The sequence below is a fragment of the Mustela nivalis genome (assembly GCF_964662115.1).
Source record: "Mustela nivalis genome assembly, chromosome: 7".
Taxonomy (NCBI): domain Eukaryota; kingdom Metazoa; phylum Chordata; class Mammalia; order Carnivora; family Mustelidae; genus Mustela; species Mustela nivalis.
Genome location: NC_139026.1, coordinates 103,748,480 through 103,765,376, shown reverse-complemented (window position 1 = coordinate 103,765,376; position 16,897 = coordinate 103,748,480). Strand labels below are relative to the sequence as shown.

The window sequence follows — 16,897 nt, the reverse complement described above, 5'->3', positions numbered from 1 at the left end:
TTTAAAACCACTTTCTTTAATATACAAGAAACACATGAGTCACAAAGCCCAAGAAAGCGCTGAGTCCCCGAGCCAGGAGTTTAGGGGGGGTTGAAGACAACGAGCCTTTCCAGTCTCCCAGGAAAAGATGGGATGGAGGGGACGCAACATCACTCTGCCCCTGGTGAAGCCAGTGCTGGGGCCACGCTCAGCCTAGTTCTCCACCAAGTTTGGAAAGTGCTGATTTTCCTTGTCCTGGTCCTGGCCCTGCTCCCATACTCGGCCTCCAGTTTTCAGAAGTCGTCCAGTTCCCAGAATGGCCCCTTCCTTTAGCTCCCTAGCATTTTCACTCAGGGCAGAAGGCCGCTTACCCTGCCAAAAGCGGTATGTGATTTGGAGGAGGAAGGGAGGTTGTTCAGGAGAGGGAAGATCTGGTAAAAAGGCCTCCCACCCTCCAGCCTGCCTTGGTCAGTAAGTTTTCACCCTCTCCCCCTTTACCTGTCGTGGTGCCAGAGTTCCGGGGGAGTTGTCATCCTGTAGGATGGTGAGGGGAGATCTCCCTAGTACCTTGCCATTTGCTTTCCGTCTATTGTGCTTAGAACCTAAGGTGGGTAAGGGGTTAAAGCAAAAGCCAAAATTAGGGGCTCACAGTTTATTCTTTCTATACTCAACCGTGGACATTATCCCAGTTTCTTTTCCCTCTACCTTGCCCTTAGATTCTGTACCTGAAGATCGGGGCGTCTCAGGGTCTCTTGAAGGCTTGTCCGAGCCCTGGCTGGCCATGGGGGTTTCTGAGGGTTGTCCTGCTTCCTCCTTGGAGAACACCTGCTTGGAGGGGAGCTCAGCCTGGCTGCAGGGTGGCGTCTGGTCCTCAAGGGAAAACTGGGTGCCCAGAGGCAAGTCCAATTCAGAAGATGAAGTTGCCTCTAAGGGCAGAACAGGCTCTGGGGGCAGATTCGATCTGGGGGCTTCGGTCTCAAATACTTCACTCAGCTGCTTCACCAGTGGGCTCGAGGGTTCTAGAGGGGAGAAGTCAAGTGAGATAATGGCAAATCATTCAGCAAACAGGAAAAGATACAGGAGCTTTAGGATTCATGCCCTGGTAGGTGAGGGATCGGGAAGAGAGAAATCAAGGTGAGAGGAGAAACGTTGAGAGAAGAGTGAGACTGGTTCAAAGCAAGAGGATGGAGAAGATAGCTTTATTAGCCCAACCCACGAATCCTAGGTGACAGCCTTACCAGAGTTTCCTGGGCCCACCATTTACCTCCGGTGCTGGTCTTCATAGGTGTGCGTGCAATGCCAAGGGTAGGAGAGCGGGGATCTGAGTCTTGGGCCTGATCAGGACCCTCCAGCTGCTCCCCTGCTGGTAGGTTGGGCTGTGGAGAACTCTCCACCTGGCAGAACCAAAGGCTACAAGTCTGGACCCGGACTCTTTCTTCCCTCCCAGGTCTCTAGGCCCTGGTGGATAGTCCAGGCAGGCAAGGCCAAAGCCCTCGGGCATTCAGCCTGCCCCATCCGGATTAAGAAAGTGGAAAACTGGGCCTCGGATTAGAAAGTGGAGGGTGTGAGGCACCTGGGTGGATCAGAGGGTTAGGCCTCTGCCTCTGGCTCAGGTCATGATCCCAGGGTCCTGGGATCGAGCCCCGCATCGGGCTCTCTGCTCTGTGGAGAGCCTGCTTCCTCCTCTCTCTCTCTGCCTCTCTGCCTACTTGTGATCTCTCTGTCAAATGAATAAATAAAATCTTTAAAAAAAAAAAAAAAGAAAGAAAGAAAGTGGAGGGCGTGATGGCTTTCTCAGAACGAGGCTAGGCAGAGGCCCACGAAGGCTGACTCTGCCTCCCCCACCCGGGCCCCGCGTACCTGGATGGGAGTGCGCAGGATGCCCGCACTGGGTGAACGCGGGTCCGCCACCCGGGCCAGGAGCTTGTTGTGCGGCGGAGGCCGCGCGGGGGTGACCGGGGCGCTCTTGGCTGAGCCCATCTCATCCAGGAGGAATAAGGTGGGGCAGGGCCCGGCCGGGGGCGAGGAGGGGATGCCTGTGCGAAATGACTCAGGTCTCAGCCACTACTGCGACCACGTCTGACCTCTGACTGCAGACCACCCGATCTTCCCGGTTCCCGGCCGAGGAGCCTTCCCGCCGCCCGGCCAGAGGCCTCTGTGGAGATAATGACTGGTGCAACTGACAGGCCGGCTCATTCTGGGCCCGCTGAGCCCTCTAACTTATTCGCTAATGAACTCAAATCACTTACCAGGCCCCGATTCCTCGTCTGGGTGCACCGCAGCTGGAGCCTCAACTCCCGACGCCGAGTTTCAAACCTCCCGCCACGCCCCTTGCTTTGACTCTATTGGTGGAGCCGACGCAGGCTCCTCTGGGCCTCCTTGTGAGACCCACCTCCAGTGCGGGACGCCATTGGGCGGGGGCGATGTCTATCATGAGAACCGTGGGGCCAATGAGCAGCGGCTCGGCTGGCCCAGGGCTGACACCGCCCTGCTCAGGGGACTTTTGTTCCGCAACGGGTTCGGAGCTGTCCGTCGTAAGACTTTGAGGCGTGCCGGTCTTCGCTTTTAACACCTTCAGTTTCAAAAACCCAAAAAATTTTATTTTAAAAAAAAATAGAGTCATGAGTTTTTACGCGATTTTGTACAGATCCAACTGGAGATGTAGTTATGAAGATTTTTCTGAGGCGACAGAGCCAGTAATCCTTATTGGCTGACAGAGTTATCAATCACTCGGCACGACCCTCTCATACTCCGCCTCATTGGACAGCTCCTGTTCAAATACCAAGAGTACAACTGGCCTTCTACTTTCCGATTGGACAGTAACCAGGAAAGTTTCTGGGATTGATTGGTTTAAACAACCGTCAGTTCCTACTCTTTGATAGAAGACACACGAAGGGACTGTAGGGGTCCCAGAATCCGAGCATCCAAAACTCCGGGACCCTCCTCGCTGCTCTACATGCGCTCTGCCCTTGGGAGCGTGGGATTGGTTCTCTCGACCATCGCTTGCATCAGAAGCGCTTTTTCATTGGCGTTAGTCAAGAGTGGGGCAGAGGGCGGAGCACTAGTAGGCAGGCTACGTCCAACTGCCACTCTCGCGCGTCCTCCCTTTAGCGCATGCACCTAACGAGTAGTGCTCATTGGACGGCAAGCCTAGGGGGTGGGGGACTGGGAACGGTGGGAGCCGCTGTGTGTGGAGGAGCTGCTGCCGGTGTCATGGCGGAGCTGAGTGAGGAGGCGCTGCTGTCAGTATTACCGACGATCCGGGTTCCTAAGGCTGGAGACCGGGTCCACAAAGACGAGTGCGCCTTCTCTTTCGACACACCGGTAAGCCCATTCCCCACGCCCGCAGCGAGCACGACTTCCTTCCATCGCCCTGGTCATTCTGCCGGGGCCTGCAAGGCTTGGGCTACCGCCTTCCTGCGATGCACCATGGGACTTGTAGTCTCCCACGCTCCTCCCTGCCGTTGCATTTAATTAGCCGGAGTTGTCGTATGACTACCGCCCCCGGAAGCCACCGCGCCTGCCTCGCCCGTTCCCCATCTCGTGGAGCACTGTGGGGATCGTAGTCGCTCTCTCCCCTCATTGCCTTTCCAAGGTAGAGGCGCATCCGATCGTCGGACTACATCCCCCAAGTGGACCCCTGTGAAAGCCTGGGAGTTGGCCTTGCCTGCCGCGCACGGCCCTCCGGGTTTTGTAGTCTCGTGTGGGAGGGATGGGGCGACCCCGCACGGTCCGAGGCCGGGGTTAGGGTTGGAGGGTGGGGACTGCGGTTCGTGGGCGCCTAGTAGTCTGGAGGGGACCGTGAAGAAGGCCGGTTCTGAGAAGGGCCGAGTTAGAGAGACTCCACCCATGGTTAATGTAGACAGGGGGCGGGGAGGTGGGTCATTGGTGGTAGGGAGGAGAGAGAAGGGAGGAAAGCTCTAGTCGTTTCTCCTTTGACGTGACCTGGGACTGCTGCCCCCTCTCTTTTTCCCGCCCGTCACAGAGAGCAGGGGGAACCCTTTTAAAAGTATTGCCAGAGAGACGGTGTCTTTCGTGGAGGATACTAAGACCCCTTTCCCATCCCGCTCCCACTCTTGACTAGTTAGACAAAGCCTCCACCCACACCATGCTTCACGTTTTGCAGCCTCCACCCGGAACCTCCCTTCCTGCAGTTCTGCCTTCCTGTGTCACCCTCAAGCGGAGACTAGCCTTTGGCCTGGCCAGAGCCTTAACTGAGAGGGCAGCAGCCCGGTTGGGATCCGCCCCCCTCGCCTCCCCTCCCGACGAGCGGCCGCTGGGCCCTGCCCAGGGTGTTGAGCCAGACCAGCTCATGGCTGGGAAAACTGCAAGTCAGAGTGGAAAGGCTTCATTAATGCATCGCCAGTGCTGAGTATAGCAGCATGATCTAAGGCCCAGTTCAGGATCATCACTGCGATTTGTGGTTTGCTTGGTTTGCAAGGCTTTGATCTGAGCCTCAGACGATGTGCTGCTTCTCTGGAGTCTGGCTTTGGCAAAGCTGAAAGAGGACGGCTCAGAGCAGAGCTCCGGGGTTGCCAAGCCTTGAGGAAACCAGCGTATTTTTATTTCCAACCAAGGAGTTCGGTTACCGGGGAGCTCCTACATGCCACCCAGTTCATCAAGTGCGGGTTGAAGCGCTGTCTTTCTCAGGAGGGAAAGGTTTTTCTTAATTACCAACAGATGGTAGAAGTCAGTGGGTCCCTCTTCACACTCCTGTCTGTCTCTCTTTAGTAACTGCTTCAAATAATCCAAATGGTGTTTTCATAAGCTTGTTATACTTTCCTCCTCTCATCCCAAATCAGGAGATCTCCAGTGTGGCTTAGTTGCTTTCCTAACTGACTTCCAGCATGTTTGATGATCTTCAGATTGGGTTCATGGTAGGAAGGGAGCTTATTTGACCTCCCTAATGAAAAATGTCCCATTTGCTCATAAACATTGTAATCCACACTGTTCTAGGGAGTGGTACAGAGCAATCAATGGGACCAAGAACTGCCTTAGAGAGTGCCCTATTTTTCATATCACAGAGAATTTTTCAAGGCCACTGAGGCATGTATTATTCAAGGCAGAAGACGCCCGTTGCAGCTCAGATCTGTGGCAAGACTCTTGTTTTCCCCAATTACCTCCTCCACCTTATCCATCACTATTCACAAAGGAACTGGCATACTTGTTCCATTTTAGAGAAGCTCATCCTCTCTCCTTAGCTGTGATTTGGGGTGGACCCTTGTTTTTCCCTGTTTTCTTTCTGGGTTATATGTGTTCTAGCTGTCTTAGCAGGTGCTGCTAGATTATTCTATGGGGGGAATGGCTTTGAGGTTGGCAGTTGATAGACTTCAGTGGGGGTTTTAGTTATTGGTCAGAGGGGAGGCAGCTGGGTAGTGGCTGGAGAATGCTGGTCTTTATGTCCCTGCCAAATGAGACTCAGGTATAGCAGTGAGCCCCGGACAAGGCATTGTTACCCTGGAGCTAGGCTTTAGCAGGAAAGGAGGGAGAAGACCCAGCGTGGACCAAGGTTTAATGACTTAGTAGGGTGTGGTAAAGGAAAAGTCTGGGCTTGCTGGCAAGCTCAGGAATTGGGTGTATTGTTCAAGTGCTAGCATCTCTGCTAGAGTCCGGAAGCTTTTCTGAGTCCTGGAGATGAGACAGGGTTTAGCATTGTGTCCCTGCTTTAGGTTCTGTGTCTGGCATGCAGGCCTTTCCCCTCCTGGGAAAGGACCCCTTTCCCTCTGAATATAATCACTGGCCCTGGAAATCCATAGTATTTGACTCCAATTTACCTCAAGGAAAGAGAAAAAGGGGAGTGCCTAGGTGGCTCCAAGAGTTAGGCGTCTGCCTTTGGCTCAGGTCATGACCCTGGGGTCCTGCTTAGTGGGGAACTTGCCTCTCCCCTCTCCCCCTGTTTGTGCATGCTCTCTCTTTCTCTCTCTCAAGTAAATTAATAAAATCTTTAAAAAAAAAAAAAGAAAGAAAAAGAAAAAGGTAAAGGGAGTTCTCTGCAATTGATTGGAAGGCTCCAGAGCCCAAAGAAGGATCAAGAAGGAAGAGGAATGATTACTGACAGGTGTTTTTCCACCCCTGGTATCCTTGGTTGTTATCAAATTCATAGGAGAGGGGTGAGAATCTTCGCCATATACCAGGTTCTAAATGGCTAAATGACTCCCGAGAGCCACGTGGTGTTGGAGAACAGAGCCTTTTTTTTGGAAACCAGCAGTGTCTAGCCTTGGGTCTTGGTTTCCCCACCTGGCCAGGCTGCATCTTCCCTGTGCTTTCCCTCCTGCCTCTTGTACTACAGGAGTCTGAGGGTGGCCTGTACATCTGCATGAACACATTCCTGGGCTTTGGTAAACAGTATGTGGAGAGACATTTCAACAAGACGGGCCAGCGAGTCTACCTGCACCTCCGGAGGACCAGGCGCCTGGTAGGGACAGGGCTGGGGCGAGGCTGAGGGACATTGAGGTGCCACTGCACCTCCATTTTGAATCTGTCTCTTCCATTCTGACCTTCTGTTGGTCTCGATTTCCCCCTCTCACCTATTTCTGTTGGTATCATTAGAACTCAGCACCCATGGTTTTTTTTAGTTCTCTTCCCTTCTAAGATTAACCCACTCTGTCCTGTCCATCCTCCCCATTTGTCCCTTCCCTGGTACCCACTGCTGATCCTGGCCCTTCCTGCCTGATTGCAGAAGGAAGAGGACACCACTACAAGCACTGGAGATCCCCCCCGTAAGAAGCCCACCCGGCTGGCAATTGGTGAGTTCCATTATGGTTCCGTTTTTCCTGAACTGGTCTTCCCTGCTCTCAGGCATTCCAGGAAAGCCCCAGAAGAATGGGCCTGATCAGTGCCCCTAGAGCTCTGGAGGGGGACACAAGGAGATGCTGTATGGGAGGAGGGACATTTACCTGTGATGGTCATCCTACCCTCCCTCCTCTTCCTTGTTTTACCAGGCATGGAAGGCGGATTTGACCTCAGCGAGGACAAATTTGAATATGATGAGGATGTGAAGATTGTTATCTTGCCGGATTACCTGGAGATTGCCCGGGATGGGTTGGGGGGACTGCCTGACATTGTCAGAGATCGGGTATGAATACCATCCCACCCTACCAGGGACTCTAGGGCAAGCGGGGCCCGAAGTCTTGGGCAAGCCCTGAGAAAGCTGGAGACTGAGGGGCTAGAGGGACAGGGGAGTGGGGAGGGCTGAGTGCTATCTCTGACCCTCTGCTTCCCCCAGGTGACCAGTGCGGTGGAGGCCCTGCTGTCAGCTGACTCGGCCTCCCGCAAGCAGGAGGTGCAGGCCTGGGATGGAGAAGTACGACAGGTGTCTAAGCATGCCTTCAACCTCAAGCAGCTGGACAACCCAGCTCGAATCCCTCCCTGGTGAGGCCTGGCCCTTCCACCTTGGGGTACAACCCCCCAGAGCATAGCAGAGAGGCCACCCTCCCAGGGGATCTGGTGGGAGAGAGGGTCGGTAGCAGGCTAAGGAGGGGGACTGGGGGAGATGAACTCAGCAAAAGGACGCCCAAAGGAGAGAAGAGGGAGCTGTTGGACTGGCAGGGGGCCAATGCCATTACCCCTGACCCCTGTTTCAGTGACTTTCTTTTCCCTGGGTTAGTGGCTGGAAGTGTTCCAAGTGTGACATGAGAGAGAACCTGTGGCTCAACTTGACAGATGGCTCCATTCTCTGTGGCCGACGCTACTTCGATGGCAGCGGGGGCAACAACCATGCTGTGGAGCACTACAGGGAGACGGGCTACCCGTTAGCTGTCAAGCTGGGCACCATCACACCTGATGGAGCCGGTACTCCCACCCCTCCCCCAGCTCCCTGCCTGCTGGAGTGTATCTTAACTGTTATTCATTGCATATGACAGAACATATCCATGCGTTCTCTTGATAAACAATGAAAATATTGCAGATGAGACTAAATCTTCAGTTAACCCTCCAAATCCCAGTCCTTTTCTTAGAGGTTACCAGCATTATCTGTTTAATGAGTATCCTTCCAAACCCCTCTGAGCCTAGCACCCTATCCTGTGCGGTAGAGTGACAAGTAACTCCAGCCCTCGCCCTCTTTCACACCATCATCCCTGACAGCCAGTCTCCGAAGGGCCGGTGACCATAACCATGACCGCACTGCCCCTCAGGACCGCCAAAGAGGGTTTCCTTTATGGGCTCATGCTTCTGTCCCACCAGCGCTGCCTTGGGGTAGGGAGTGGGATTGGAGGCCTGGCCAGTCCAGAGCCACCCCCTCTGACCCCACTCCTCTTGCCTCCTGCCCTAGATGTGTACTCCTATGATGAGGATGACATGGTCCTGGACCCCAACCTGGCTGAACACCTGTCCCACTTTGGCATTGACATGCTAAAGATGCAAAAGGTGAGGTCCCCTTCGGATTCCAATGCTCCTCATCCCTCCCTGCCAGGCCCGTCCCAGCCCGAGGCTGAAGCAGTGTGTCAGTGGCAGCTGCCACAGTGATCCTGGTCCCCAGGACATTTGTGCTTCCTTTGAAAAGCTTTCTAGAATTATTTATTCACTCATTGAATACTACTGAGTATCTACTATACGCTAGGCACTGTGTGACTAAGACAGAGTCATATTCTAGATGGAAAGGCAGACACTTATCATCTACTCAGGCGAATGAGTGACTAACCACAAACTGAAGGGTGCTGCGAAAGAGACCTAGAGGGGTGGTGCCTGGGTGGCTCAGTGGGTTAAGCATCTGACTCTTGATCTCAGGGCTGTGAGTTCAAGCCCTGTGTTGGGTTCTATGCCCAGTGTGGCTCCTACTCAAAAATAATAAAAAACACCCCACAGAGACAGACAGGTGCTGCAGGAGTGGTGTACACTAGGAGGACCGGGCCGGTTGAGGGGATCGAGGCAGTGATACCTGCGTGCAGAGCTGAGGGGTGAGAAGGGGTAACTTCAGAATGGAAAAAACACTTCGAGTGGAGGGAATCCCATTCATTTCTTTTTGTCACCTGGGCAGAGGCCTGATGACTCAAGGCATAGGGAACAATTGCACATGACCTTCCAGAACTGGGACTAGGACTAGCCAGTGTGTATCCTATATGAGAGCCTATAATCATATTCATTGGAAGCTCTGGCCAGGGACCGTCCCAGACGCTGTGAGGGATCAGTGTGAAAAATCCAGGACTGAGTTTCTCACCGGGTCTGAAGTGCACCTTCCCTTGTAGACGGATAAGACAATGACCGAACTGGAGATCGATATGAACCAGCGGATTGGCGAATGGGAGCTGATCCAGGAGTTGGGTGTGCCCCTGAAGCCTCTGTTTGGGCCTGGCTACACGGGCATCCGGAACCTGGGTAACAGCTGCTACCTCAATTCGGTGGTCCAGGTGCTCTTCAGCATCCCTGACTTCCAGAGGAAGTAAGTGGCACCCCCTCCCCATGACTGTGGACCCCTGCCCCACAGCTCTGCTGGACGCCAGCCTCTAGGCCACACTCCTTCAGCCACCATCAGGACCTCTGTGTTCTGGCTCAGTCTTCATTCCTGTGACACTGTGGCTGGCATACTCCCGTCAGTTCGAGCAGCACTGTCCCCCAGCCCCACGGGTCCCACTGAGGGCAGAACACTGATCCCAGGGCGCTCCCTGGCCTCCTGCCTGACTCGGTAGGAAGGGGATGATCTCTCTACTTGAGACCAGTGACAGCAGATGAGGACCTGCTGTGGCCCTGTAACCCCTGGGGAAAGGGGAGGGCCTGGGACACTAGGAGAAAGACCTGTTTGATCCCAGATAATGGGAGCTATCCTCACCCTTCTCCCAGGCTGCCTTCTCCCTTCCCCTGGCTCACTCCTGGGGAGGAGACTGGGAAAGAAGGTAGCGGAGTGCACTATGCTGGCACAGTGGGAAGGGGAGGAAGGGCAGGTTGCCGGGAAGAAGGGGGACCTGTGGTTCAACCCCGTAACTCCCCACTCTGGAGGGAGCCTATTCCCTGAGCAAGTGGGTAATACTCCCTCCCCTTTCCCTTGGAGCCCTTGCCAAAGCACCTCTAATTATGCTTCCTTTGGCTCTTAGGTATGTGGATAAGCTGGAGAAGATTTTCCAGAATGCCCCGACGGACCCTACCCAGGACTTCAGCACCCAGGTGTATGTAGCCAGGTCCTGTGTACAGAGGCTCCTGAGAGCCTCGCCGCCCCCATGCCTTCTTTCTCCCCCATGACCACTGCCTGGAATGGGCAGCAGTGTAGGGTTTGCCTCCATCCGTGCTGTCTGCCTTGACTTGGGCTCCTGGGAAGTCTGTGGTTTTTCACATTGTAGAGAGTTGCCTAAGGGCCATCAGCAGAGATTGGTTTGGGGAGGAAAGGCACAAAGAAAGGTCAGATGGTCATTAGTGGACTGAAGCTAAATGGTTCTCTTGGATGTTAACACAGGGCCAAACTGGGCCACGGCCTGCTCTCAGGAGAGTATTCCAAGCCAGCCCCAGAATCAGGCGATGGGGAGCAGGTCCCAGACCAAAAGGTGAGTCTGGGACTCTATCCCTTTCAGGCTCTGAAATTAAGGGGAGACTGAGGTCTGGGAGATGTCTAAACAAGGCCCCTTGTGGCCTCTTGAGCCCCAGCTGAATCGCTGCACTGGCTTTACCTAGGAAGTTCAAGATGGCATCGCCCCTCGGATGTTCAAGGCCCTCATTGGCAAGGGTCACCCTGAGTTCTCCACCAACCGGCAGCAGGATGCCCAAGAGTTCTTTCTTCACCTCATCAACATGGTGGAGGTAAGAGCTGGCAAGATGGCAAGAAGGCTGTTCCACCCTCCCTCCCTCTGCCTGCAGCTCTCGCCTGTCTCCCTCCCGCCCATTCTTTCCAGTCAGCCCCAGTCAGGCCCTCCCTGGGACACGGGGGGTCTGCGTGCACCAGGTCTTCCCTGTGAGTAGCAGGTGCCCCCGCGGAGACTGGGAAAGCTAAGCAGCGATCCTTTTGCTCAATGGGTTTGCAGCTGAATGCAGGGTACACCCAGAGAAAATGAGATGAGGATGCTTATTGCCTGCAGAGAAAAATACCAATACGTTCTACCATGGTCTCCTATGATGGCACCGGGGTGAGGGGAGGGGCAGTTAATTACGGAAGGATCTACTCTTATATCGGCATGCCTGCTCAGGATAGACTCCCTTCCTTTCTTCCCTCTCCCTGAGCGCCTAGTGATCCTTTCAGGCCCCTATTCCCCTCCCTGACCGTGCAGACCTCCCCACCCTGCCTCTTCTCCGTAGAGGAATTGTCGGAGCTCTGAAAACCCTAACGAGGTGTTCCGCTTTTTGGTGGAGGAGAAGATCAAGTGCCTGGCCACAGAGAAGGTCAAGTACACCCAGCGAGTTGATTATATCATGCAGCTGCCTGTGCCCATGGACACAGCCCTTAACAAAGGCACGTTGCTCCCAGCGAGGCCTGCGTGTGGTGGGGCTGTGAGGCCTGGGAGGGGCGCTAGGACACATAAGCAGAACCCACAGGGTGCCCTGCTCCCCCACCTGGGAGTCCAAAGCAGGGCTGTCTCAGGGAGGTAGGAGCACCTTGTCTTGTCAGCGCTTTGCTGGGGCCAAAGGCGAGATCAGCCGTGCATGGGTCACATGGGTTTGGAGCAGGGGGCAGCTGACATCGTCCTGGCCCCAGGGTGGTCTGGCAAGGCAAAAAGGAGGGCAAGAGGCTATAGCCTCTGAAGAACTCACCCACCAATTCTGTCAGCAGAGGAGCTTCTCGAGTATGAGGAGAAGAAGCGGCAGGCCGAGGAGGAGAAACTGCCACTGCCAGAGCTGGTCCGGGCCCAGGTACCCTTCAGCTCCTGCCTGGAGGCCTACGGGGCCCCGGAGCAGGTGGACGACTTCTGGAGCACGGCCCTGCAGGCCAAATCCGTAGCTGTCAAGTAAGTCCTGATGGTCTGCGCCTCTGGTTTCGGGCCGCTGTCAGGGTGATCCCAGGGATATCCTCCGCCTTGTTCTCAGTCTTCCGTCCCTTCCTGGTTGGCTTCTCAGGGCTGTGTCCGTTGGAGCTGGCTCTGAGGGAAGCAAGAGGCCTCAGCAGCAGTTGATGTGGATGATTGCCACATCCCCTTGTCCTGTCCCTGTCATGCTGTCTTCTCTTGTGGGACAGGGTCACATTCTAGTGCAGCTTCTGTCCACTCGTGCTCTCAGTCTTGGCAGGGCAAAGACACATAGTCTGCATTTTGGACAGAGTTTAGATTTCTAGCAAATGGCCCGAGTTTGAACCTCATTCTTTTATTGGCATAGGCTTGAGATCTGAAAGTGTGCTTTGGTCTTAAGGGATTTCAGCCATTCTCCCCCCTCCCACCCTCACCCCTTTGACAGGCCCCTGGCTTCTGCTGCTCCTTGTCTGCAGATGCTCTGATGTCTGCCCAGGGCAAGATAAGAATCTGAAGTGTCTTCTGGGCTCTCAGGTCTTCTACCCATGAGAGGCTGAACCCCAGGGTGGGGGTTTCAGGAGAAGAGAACTTTGGGATTCTCTGGGTACCAGAATGCTCTCTCTTCCCTAGGACCACACGATTTGCCTCTTTCCCTGACTACCTGGTCATCCAGATCAAGAAATTCACCTTCGGCTTAGACTGGGTGCCCAAGAAACTGGGTATGGTGGCTGGGACGAGTGAGGGAGGTTAAGCAGAAAATGCTAGAAAAAGAAGGGGCCTTACCATGTGTAACCTAGCGTTTCTCCAACTTTCCTCTGAAGGAGGAAAACATTACCCTAAGTGTTTCAAAATGAGCCGAGTTTGAAAAGCATGGACTAAAAATAGTAAAGCACTTGATTTTACACTGATGATTCAGAACCAAAAGCAGTTCTCATGGTGTTACTTTTATACTTGGTAAGAGGTTCTCATTTAGATAATCTTGACACGATTCTCCCAAGTCTTACTGCCCCCAACGGCTTTGAGAACTACTGACTTCACCTCCTGGCCTGTCCTAGATAAGTTGAGACCGACAGAGGTATGAGAGCCTTGCGCTGTACGAGTCGGAGGCCCCCGCTCTTGACCGTATCATATCTCAGGTAGCTCTAGGACTAGAGGCCAGGCCTCCTGATTCCCAGGCCCACCATTACATGACAACAGGACCCCCGCGACTGGAACCGCTCTGAGCAGCTCTTTATTACAGAGCAGTGCCACGGTGTGGGGCAGGGCTTTGAGGAACCCCAAGTGATTTCTCCGGGAGGGCCCCAGGGAGCTGCCAAGGTGACCCTTTTCCCACCGTTGCGATCACAGACGTGTCCATTGAGATGCCGGAGGAGCTGGACATCTCCCAGTTGAGGGGTGCAGGGCTGCAGCCTGGAGAGGAGGAGCTGCCTGACATTGCCCCACCCCTGGTCACTCCGGATGAGCCCAAAGGTAGCCTTGGTTTCTATGGCAACGAAGACGAAGACTCCTTCTGCTCCCCTCACTTCTCCTCTCCGACATGTTAGTGACTCTTCTTCCTGCCTGTCTCTCTCTTCTTTGCCAATGGGGGTCTTTTCTGCCTGCCTCCCCTTGACCCTGTCCTTTGTGTTTCTCCTGCCCTCCCTTTCGAATCTCCCTTGCCCTCTTGTTGGATGTGAGGACTGACTAGAGCACTCCCAGCCGCATTCTCTGTGTGGATGGCAGTAGCGCTGGCCAGTTGCCTCTCTGCCCTTGTCACCTCATCACTTGGGGGTGGGGACAGGCAGGCATCATACTCCAGAAACGGGGCCCATTCTGTGAGAATGGGTGAGGAGGGGGATCTATAGGAGAGCTTTAGCCTCAGTTTTGTGTCTCTAGTACTGCGGGATCCACATCATGGCGTGCCGCCATTTTGGTTCTGGAGTAAGGTGCCAGGCCATGGAAGGAAAATGCATGGAATGGGGGTGGGAGGGTTGGGAGAGGGCTGGGGGGTTGGACCGTGGGAGGCAGGAGGGGCAAGGAGTCGTGTCACCATGCCCTCACTTCTCCCCCCATAGCACCCATGTTGGACGAATCAGTCATCATCCAGCTGGTGGAGATGGGCTTCCCTATGGATGCCTGCCGCAAGGCTGTCTACTACACGGGCAACAGTGGGGCTGAGGCCGCCATGAACTGGGTCATGTCACATATGGACGATCCAGGTAGGCTGGGCTGGGCGGCAGGGTGGGACAGGGCCCCCATCCTCCCACACACACACTTCAACCCCTTCACCCCCGCAGATTTTGCAAACCCCCTCATCCTGCCTGGCTCCAGCGGGCCTGGCTCCACTAGTGCAGCAGCTGACCCCCCACCGGAGGACTGCGTGAGCACCATCGTTTCCATGGGCTTTTCCCGGGACCAGGCCCTGAAAGCTCTTCGGGCCACGGTATGGGCTGCCCCTGGCTGAGGACTGGGGGCCCATGGGGAAGAACGGGTGGCGGTGAGGTTCCATCCTTTGTGAGCCAGACCTTTGTGAGACGGCCAAGGCCGAGGCTTCCTCCTTCTTGTGGCTGCACTGAGGGAGCTGAGGCCTTCACTGGTGGTTTTTCTTGCCCTGAACTTGTTGAAAAGAGTAACGCTTCCCTCCTCTCCAAGAACAATAGTTTAGAAAGGGCTGTGGACTGGATCTTCAGTCACATTGATGACCTGGATGCAGAAGCCGCCATGGACATCTCGGAGGGCCGCTCCGCTGCCGACTCCATCTCCGAGTCCGTGCCAGTGGGACCTAAAGTCCGGGATGGGCCTGGAAGTGAGTGTCCCTGGGAAGCAGGATGGGCCAGTGGAGTCTAGCCAGTCCGCTACCAGCTCCTCATTCCCCTGCAGCTCTGCTTCCCTCAGGAAGCAGAGGGGGCAGAAGCTTCTTTCCACTGATGTGGCTTCTGAAGGTGGGATTCTAGGAGGCCGAGACAGACTTGTGACCCAGTCGCTACCCCCCAGTCCCTGAGACTGGCGTCCTGAGTTTGGGCTGGAGCTCAGGGACCCCTCTCATTGTCTCCTCTAGAGTATCAGCTTTTTGCCTTCATCAGTCACATGGGCACCTCTACCATGTGTGGTCACTATGTCTGCCACATCAAGAAGGAAGGCAGGTGAGGGGCTGGCAGGGCACATTCGAAACTGGGGAGTGCTGGTGGGGAAGAGTGGGGGGCATCCTGAAGTCTTCAGGGTATTTGTGGGAGAAGGTAAAGGGCTGCTGGGCCGGGGCGGGGTGGGGGGGGGTGGCGCAGAGACACCAGAAATGCATAGAACGCCTGACTGCAGGGATCAGCCAATGCCAGAGAGCCCAAGGCCACCTGCTTTTTTCAATAAAGTTTTACTGAGCATAAGCACACTTACTCATGTAGGTGTCGTTGGTGGCTGTTTTCACACTGCAGCAGGAAAGTTGAGTAATTGTGTCAGAGACTGGATGGCCTGCAAAACTTAAACTACTTACTGGCTGGCCCTTTCCAGAAAAAGTTGGTGGTCCTGGGCCTGGCAGGAGTGGGTGGGGGTGGTCATAGAAGTGCTGGAGGATCTGAAGACCGAGCAGGGAATGGGATTGGGATGCTCCCTTCAGGCAGGTAGCAGCTAGCCTGTGGGTGCAGGGGCCCAGGATGAGAATATGGGGGACCTCTGCCCCGGCATCACCCGGATCTACTCCAGGGGCTGTGTCAGAGACTAAGCTGATGCGGAGTGGATGCCCAGTCTGTTCATCCTTCTCCACCCTCCCCCTGCCCGCCTCCCCAGGTGGGTGATCTACAATGACCAGAAAGTGTGTGCCTCTGAGAAGCCACCCAAGGACCTGGGCTACATCTACTTCTACCAGAGAGTGGCCAGCTAAGAGCCTGCCCTGACCCCTCACCGCTGAGGACAGGGGACAGACCATCTGGCATGAGGGATAGGGGCTGAGGGATGGACTTCAGCCACCACCCTCCCTGCTCTGTACCCTTTTTCTTTCTGTCCTCAGCAGCAGGGAAGAAGCTCGAGGCCACAGGAGAATGGCCAAGCAAAGCGGGGGGACACTGGAGAGACTTTGGGGATAGAGCAGGAAGGGGATGGGAGGGGCCGGCCACCTGTCTGTGAGACGACTTCGTTGCTTTCCCCGCCCCTTGGACCCACAGTGCTCTGCTTCTCTGTGTAACCCCTGCCGGCCTCTGATGTGGAGGGGGGCTTGTTTGTGTGTGCGCCTGGGTGTAGCTTTGTGCAGCCTCTTCCAGGGGAAGGGGGCCTCCGTGCCTCCCCTCCCTCTTTGTGTTTGCTCCCTGTGTGGTCAGGCAAGGAGGGCTGTGAGGGAAATGGGGATCCCTGTCGCCCTCCAGCCTGTCTTTCCCCCACCCTGTCTCTTCCCTGCCCTTCTCTGGAAAATGCCAAAATACACGATGTGAATAAAAAGTACAGTGGCTAAGTTGTGTCCTGTTAGGTACGTCAAAGGAGACCGATCTTGTCTGGGGCCAGCAGGAGAACCACCTCTGCCCCCTCCCTGGGCCTTTCTCTACTTTGACTATTTCTAGAGCTCTTTGGAAATGGGCTGTGAGATGGGGGCAGGGGAGCAAGCACTGGGGCAGTGCAAGAAAGCTAGGGGCTGGGTACTATCAGATCAGGGGCAGTGAAGTAGGGTGACACAGAGCAAAGATGGGATGAAGAACTCCGCCGTCCCTCCAGCAGTCACACCAGAGGGGTCCCAAGTGCCAAGGGCCGCCCTTCCCCCTCTGAACCCTCCTACAGGCCCCGTAGCTGTGGGACTACCTCCCCTCCCCCCATAGGTCAAAGGTGCCTGCTCAGCAATCAGGGATGCAGCTACTCCAACGGGCGGGGGTGGGGGGGGGAGCGGAGGGAAGAAGTCCTTTTCACAGAGTTGGAGACCTGCCCCCTCAGAGCTCCCTCGGTCCAGGCCAGCAATGCGATCTCAGACCAAGCAGCCTGGAGTCCAAGCTTCTCTTGGAAGCACCTCTGGCCCCTGGGGGGCTGTAGTCGTCAAGTGGGGCTCCCCCGAGGGTGGGTTCTCGCCTCCCCCCGGCAGCCAGGCGGTGGGGTCGAAGCGCCCGAGC

The 16,897-nt window shown here is 55.3% G+C and overlaps 2 protein-coding genes across 4 annotated transcripts; one reads left to right on the top strand and one right to left on the bottom strand.

Annotated features, from left to right (window-relative positions):
- On the bottom strand, window positions 1-2,792 carry CDCA3 (cell division cycle associated 3). 2 transcript variants are annotated; one of them, XM_082742608.1, is made up of 6 exons: window positions 2,229-2,792; window positions 1,840-2,015; window positions 1,244-1,373; window positions 705-998; window positions 478-581; window positions 1-351 (listed from the first exon to the last, which is right to left on the bottom strand). In XM_082742608.1, the coding sequence occupies exons 2-6, from the start codon at window positions 1,957-1,959 to the stop codon at window positions 193-195; spliced, it is 807 nt and encodes a 268-aa protein (XP_082598734.1). In that variant the 5' UTR covers window positions 1,960-2,015; window positions 2,229-2,792; the 3' UTR covers window positions 1-192. The 2 variants fall into 2 exon arrangements, with proteins under 2 accessions (XP_082598734.1, XP_082598735.1); XM_082742609.1 differs by having other exon boundaries at window positions 1,840-2,134; window positions 2,229-2,315.
- A 301-nt stretch (window positions 2,793-3,093) lies between these two features.
- USP5 (ubiquitin specific peptidase 5) lies at window positions 3,094-16,254 on the top strand (the record flags this gene model as incomplete). Of its 2 annotated transcripts, none has more annotated exons than XM_082742599.1 (20): window positions 3,094-3,303; window positions 6,269-6,394; window positions 6,659-6,725; window positions 6,921-7,054; window positions 7,205-7,350; window positions 7,586-7,770; window positions 8,249-8,343; window positions 9,162-9,355; window positions 10,005-10,076; window positions 10,361-10,448; window positions 10,576-10,701; window positions 11,194-11,347; window positions 11,666-11,840; window positions 12,468-12,556; window positions 13,185-13,307; window positions 13,892-14,035; window positions 14,114-14,259; window positions 14,469-14,622; window positions 14,875-14,959; window positions 15,597-16,254. In XM_082742599.1, the coding sequence occupies 20 exons, from the start codon at window positions 3,094-3,096 to the stop codon at window positions 15,688-15,690; spliced, it is 2,607 nt and encodes an 868-aa protein (XP_082598725.1). In that variant the 3' UTR covers window positions 15,691-16,254. The 2 variants fall into 2 exon arrangements, with proteins under 2 accessions (XP_082598725.1, XP_082598724.1); XM_082742598.1 differs by having other exon boundaries at window positions 13,185-13,376.
- Between the last annotated feature and the right edge of the window lie 643 nt (window positions 16,255-16,897).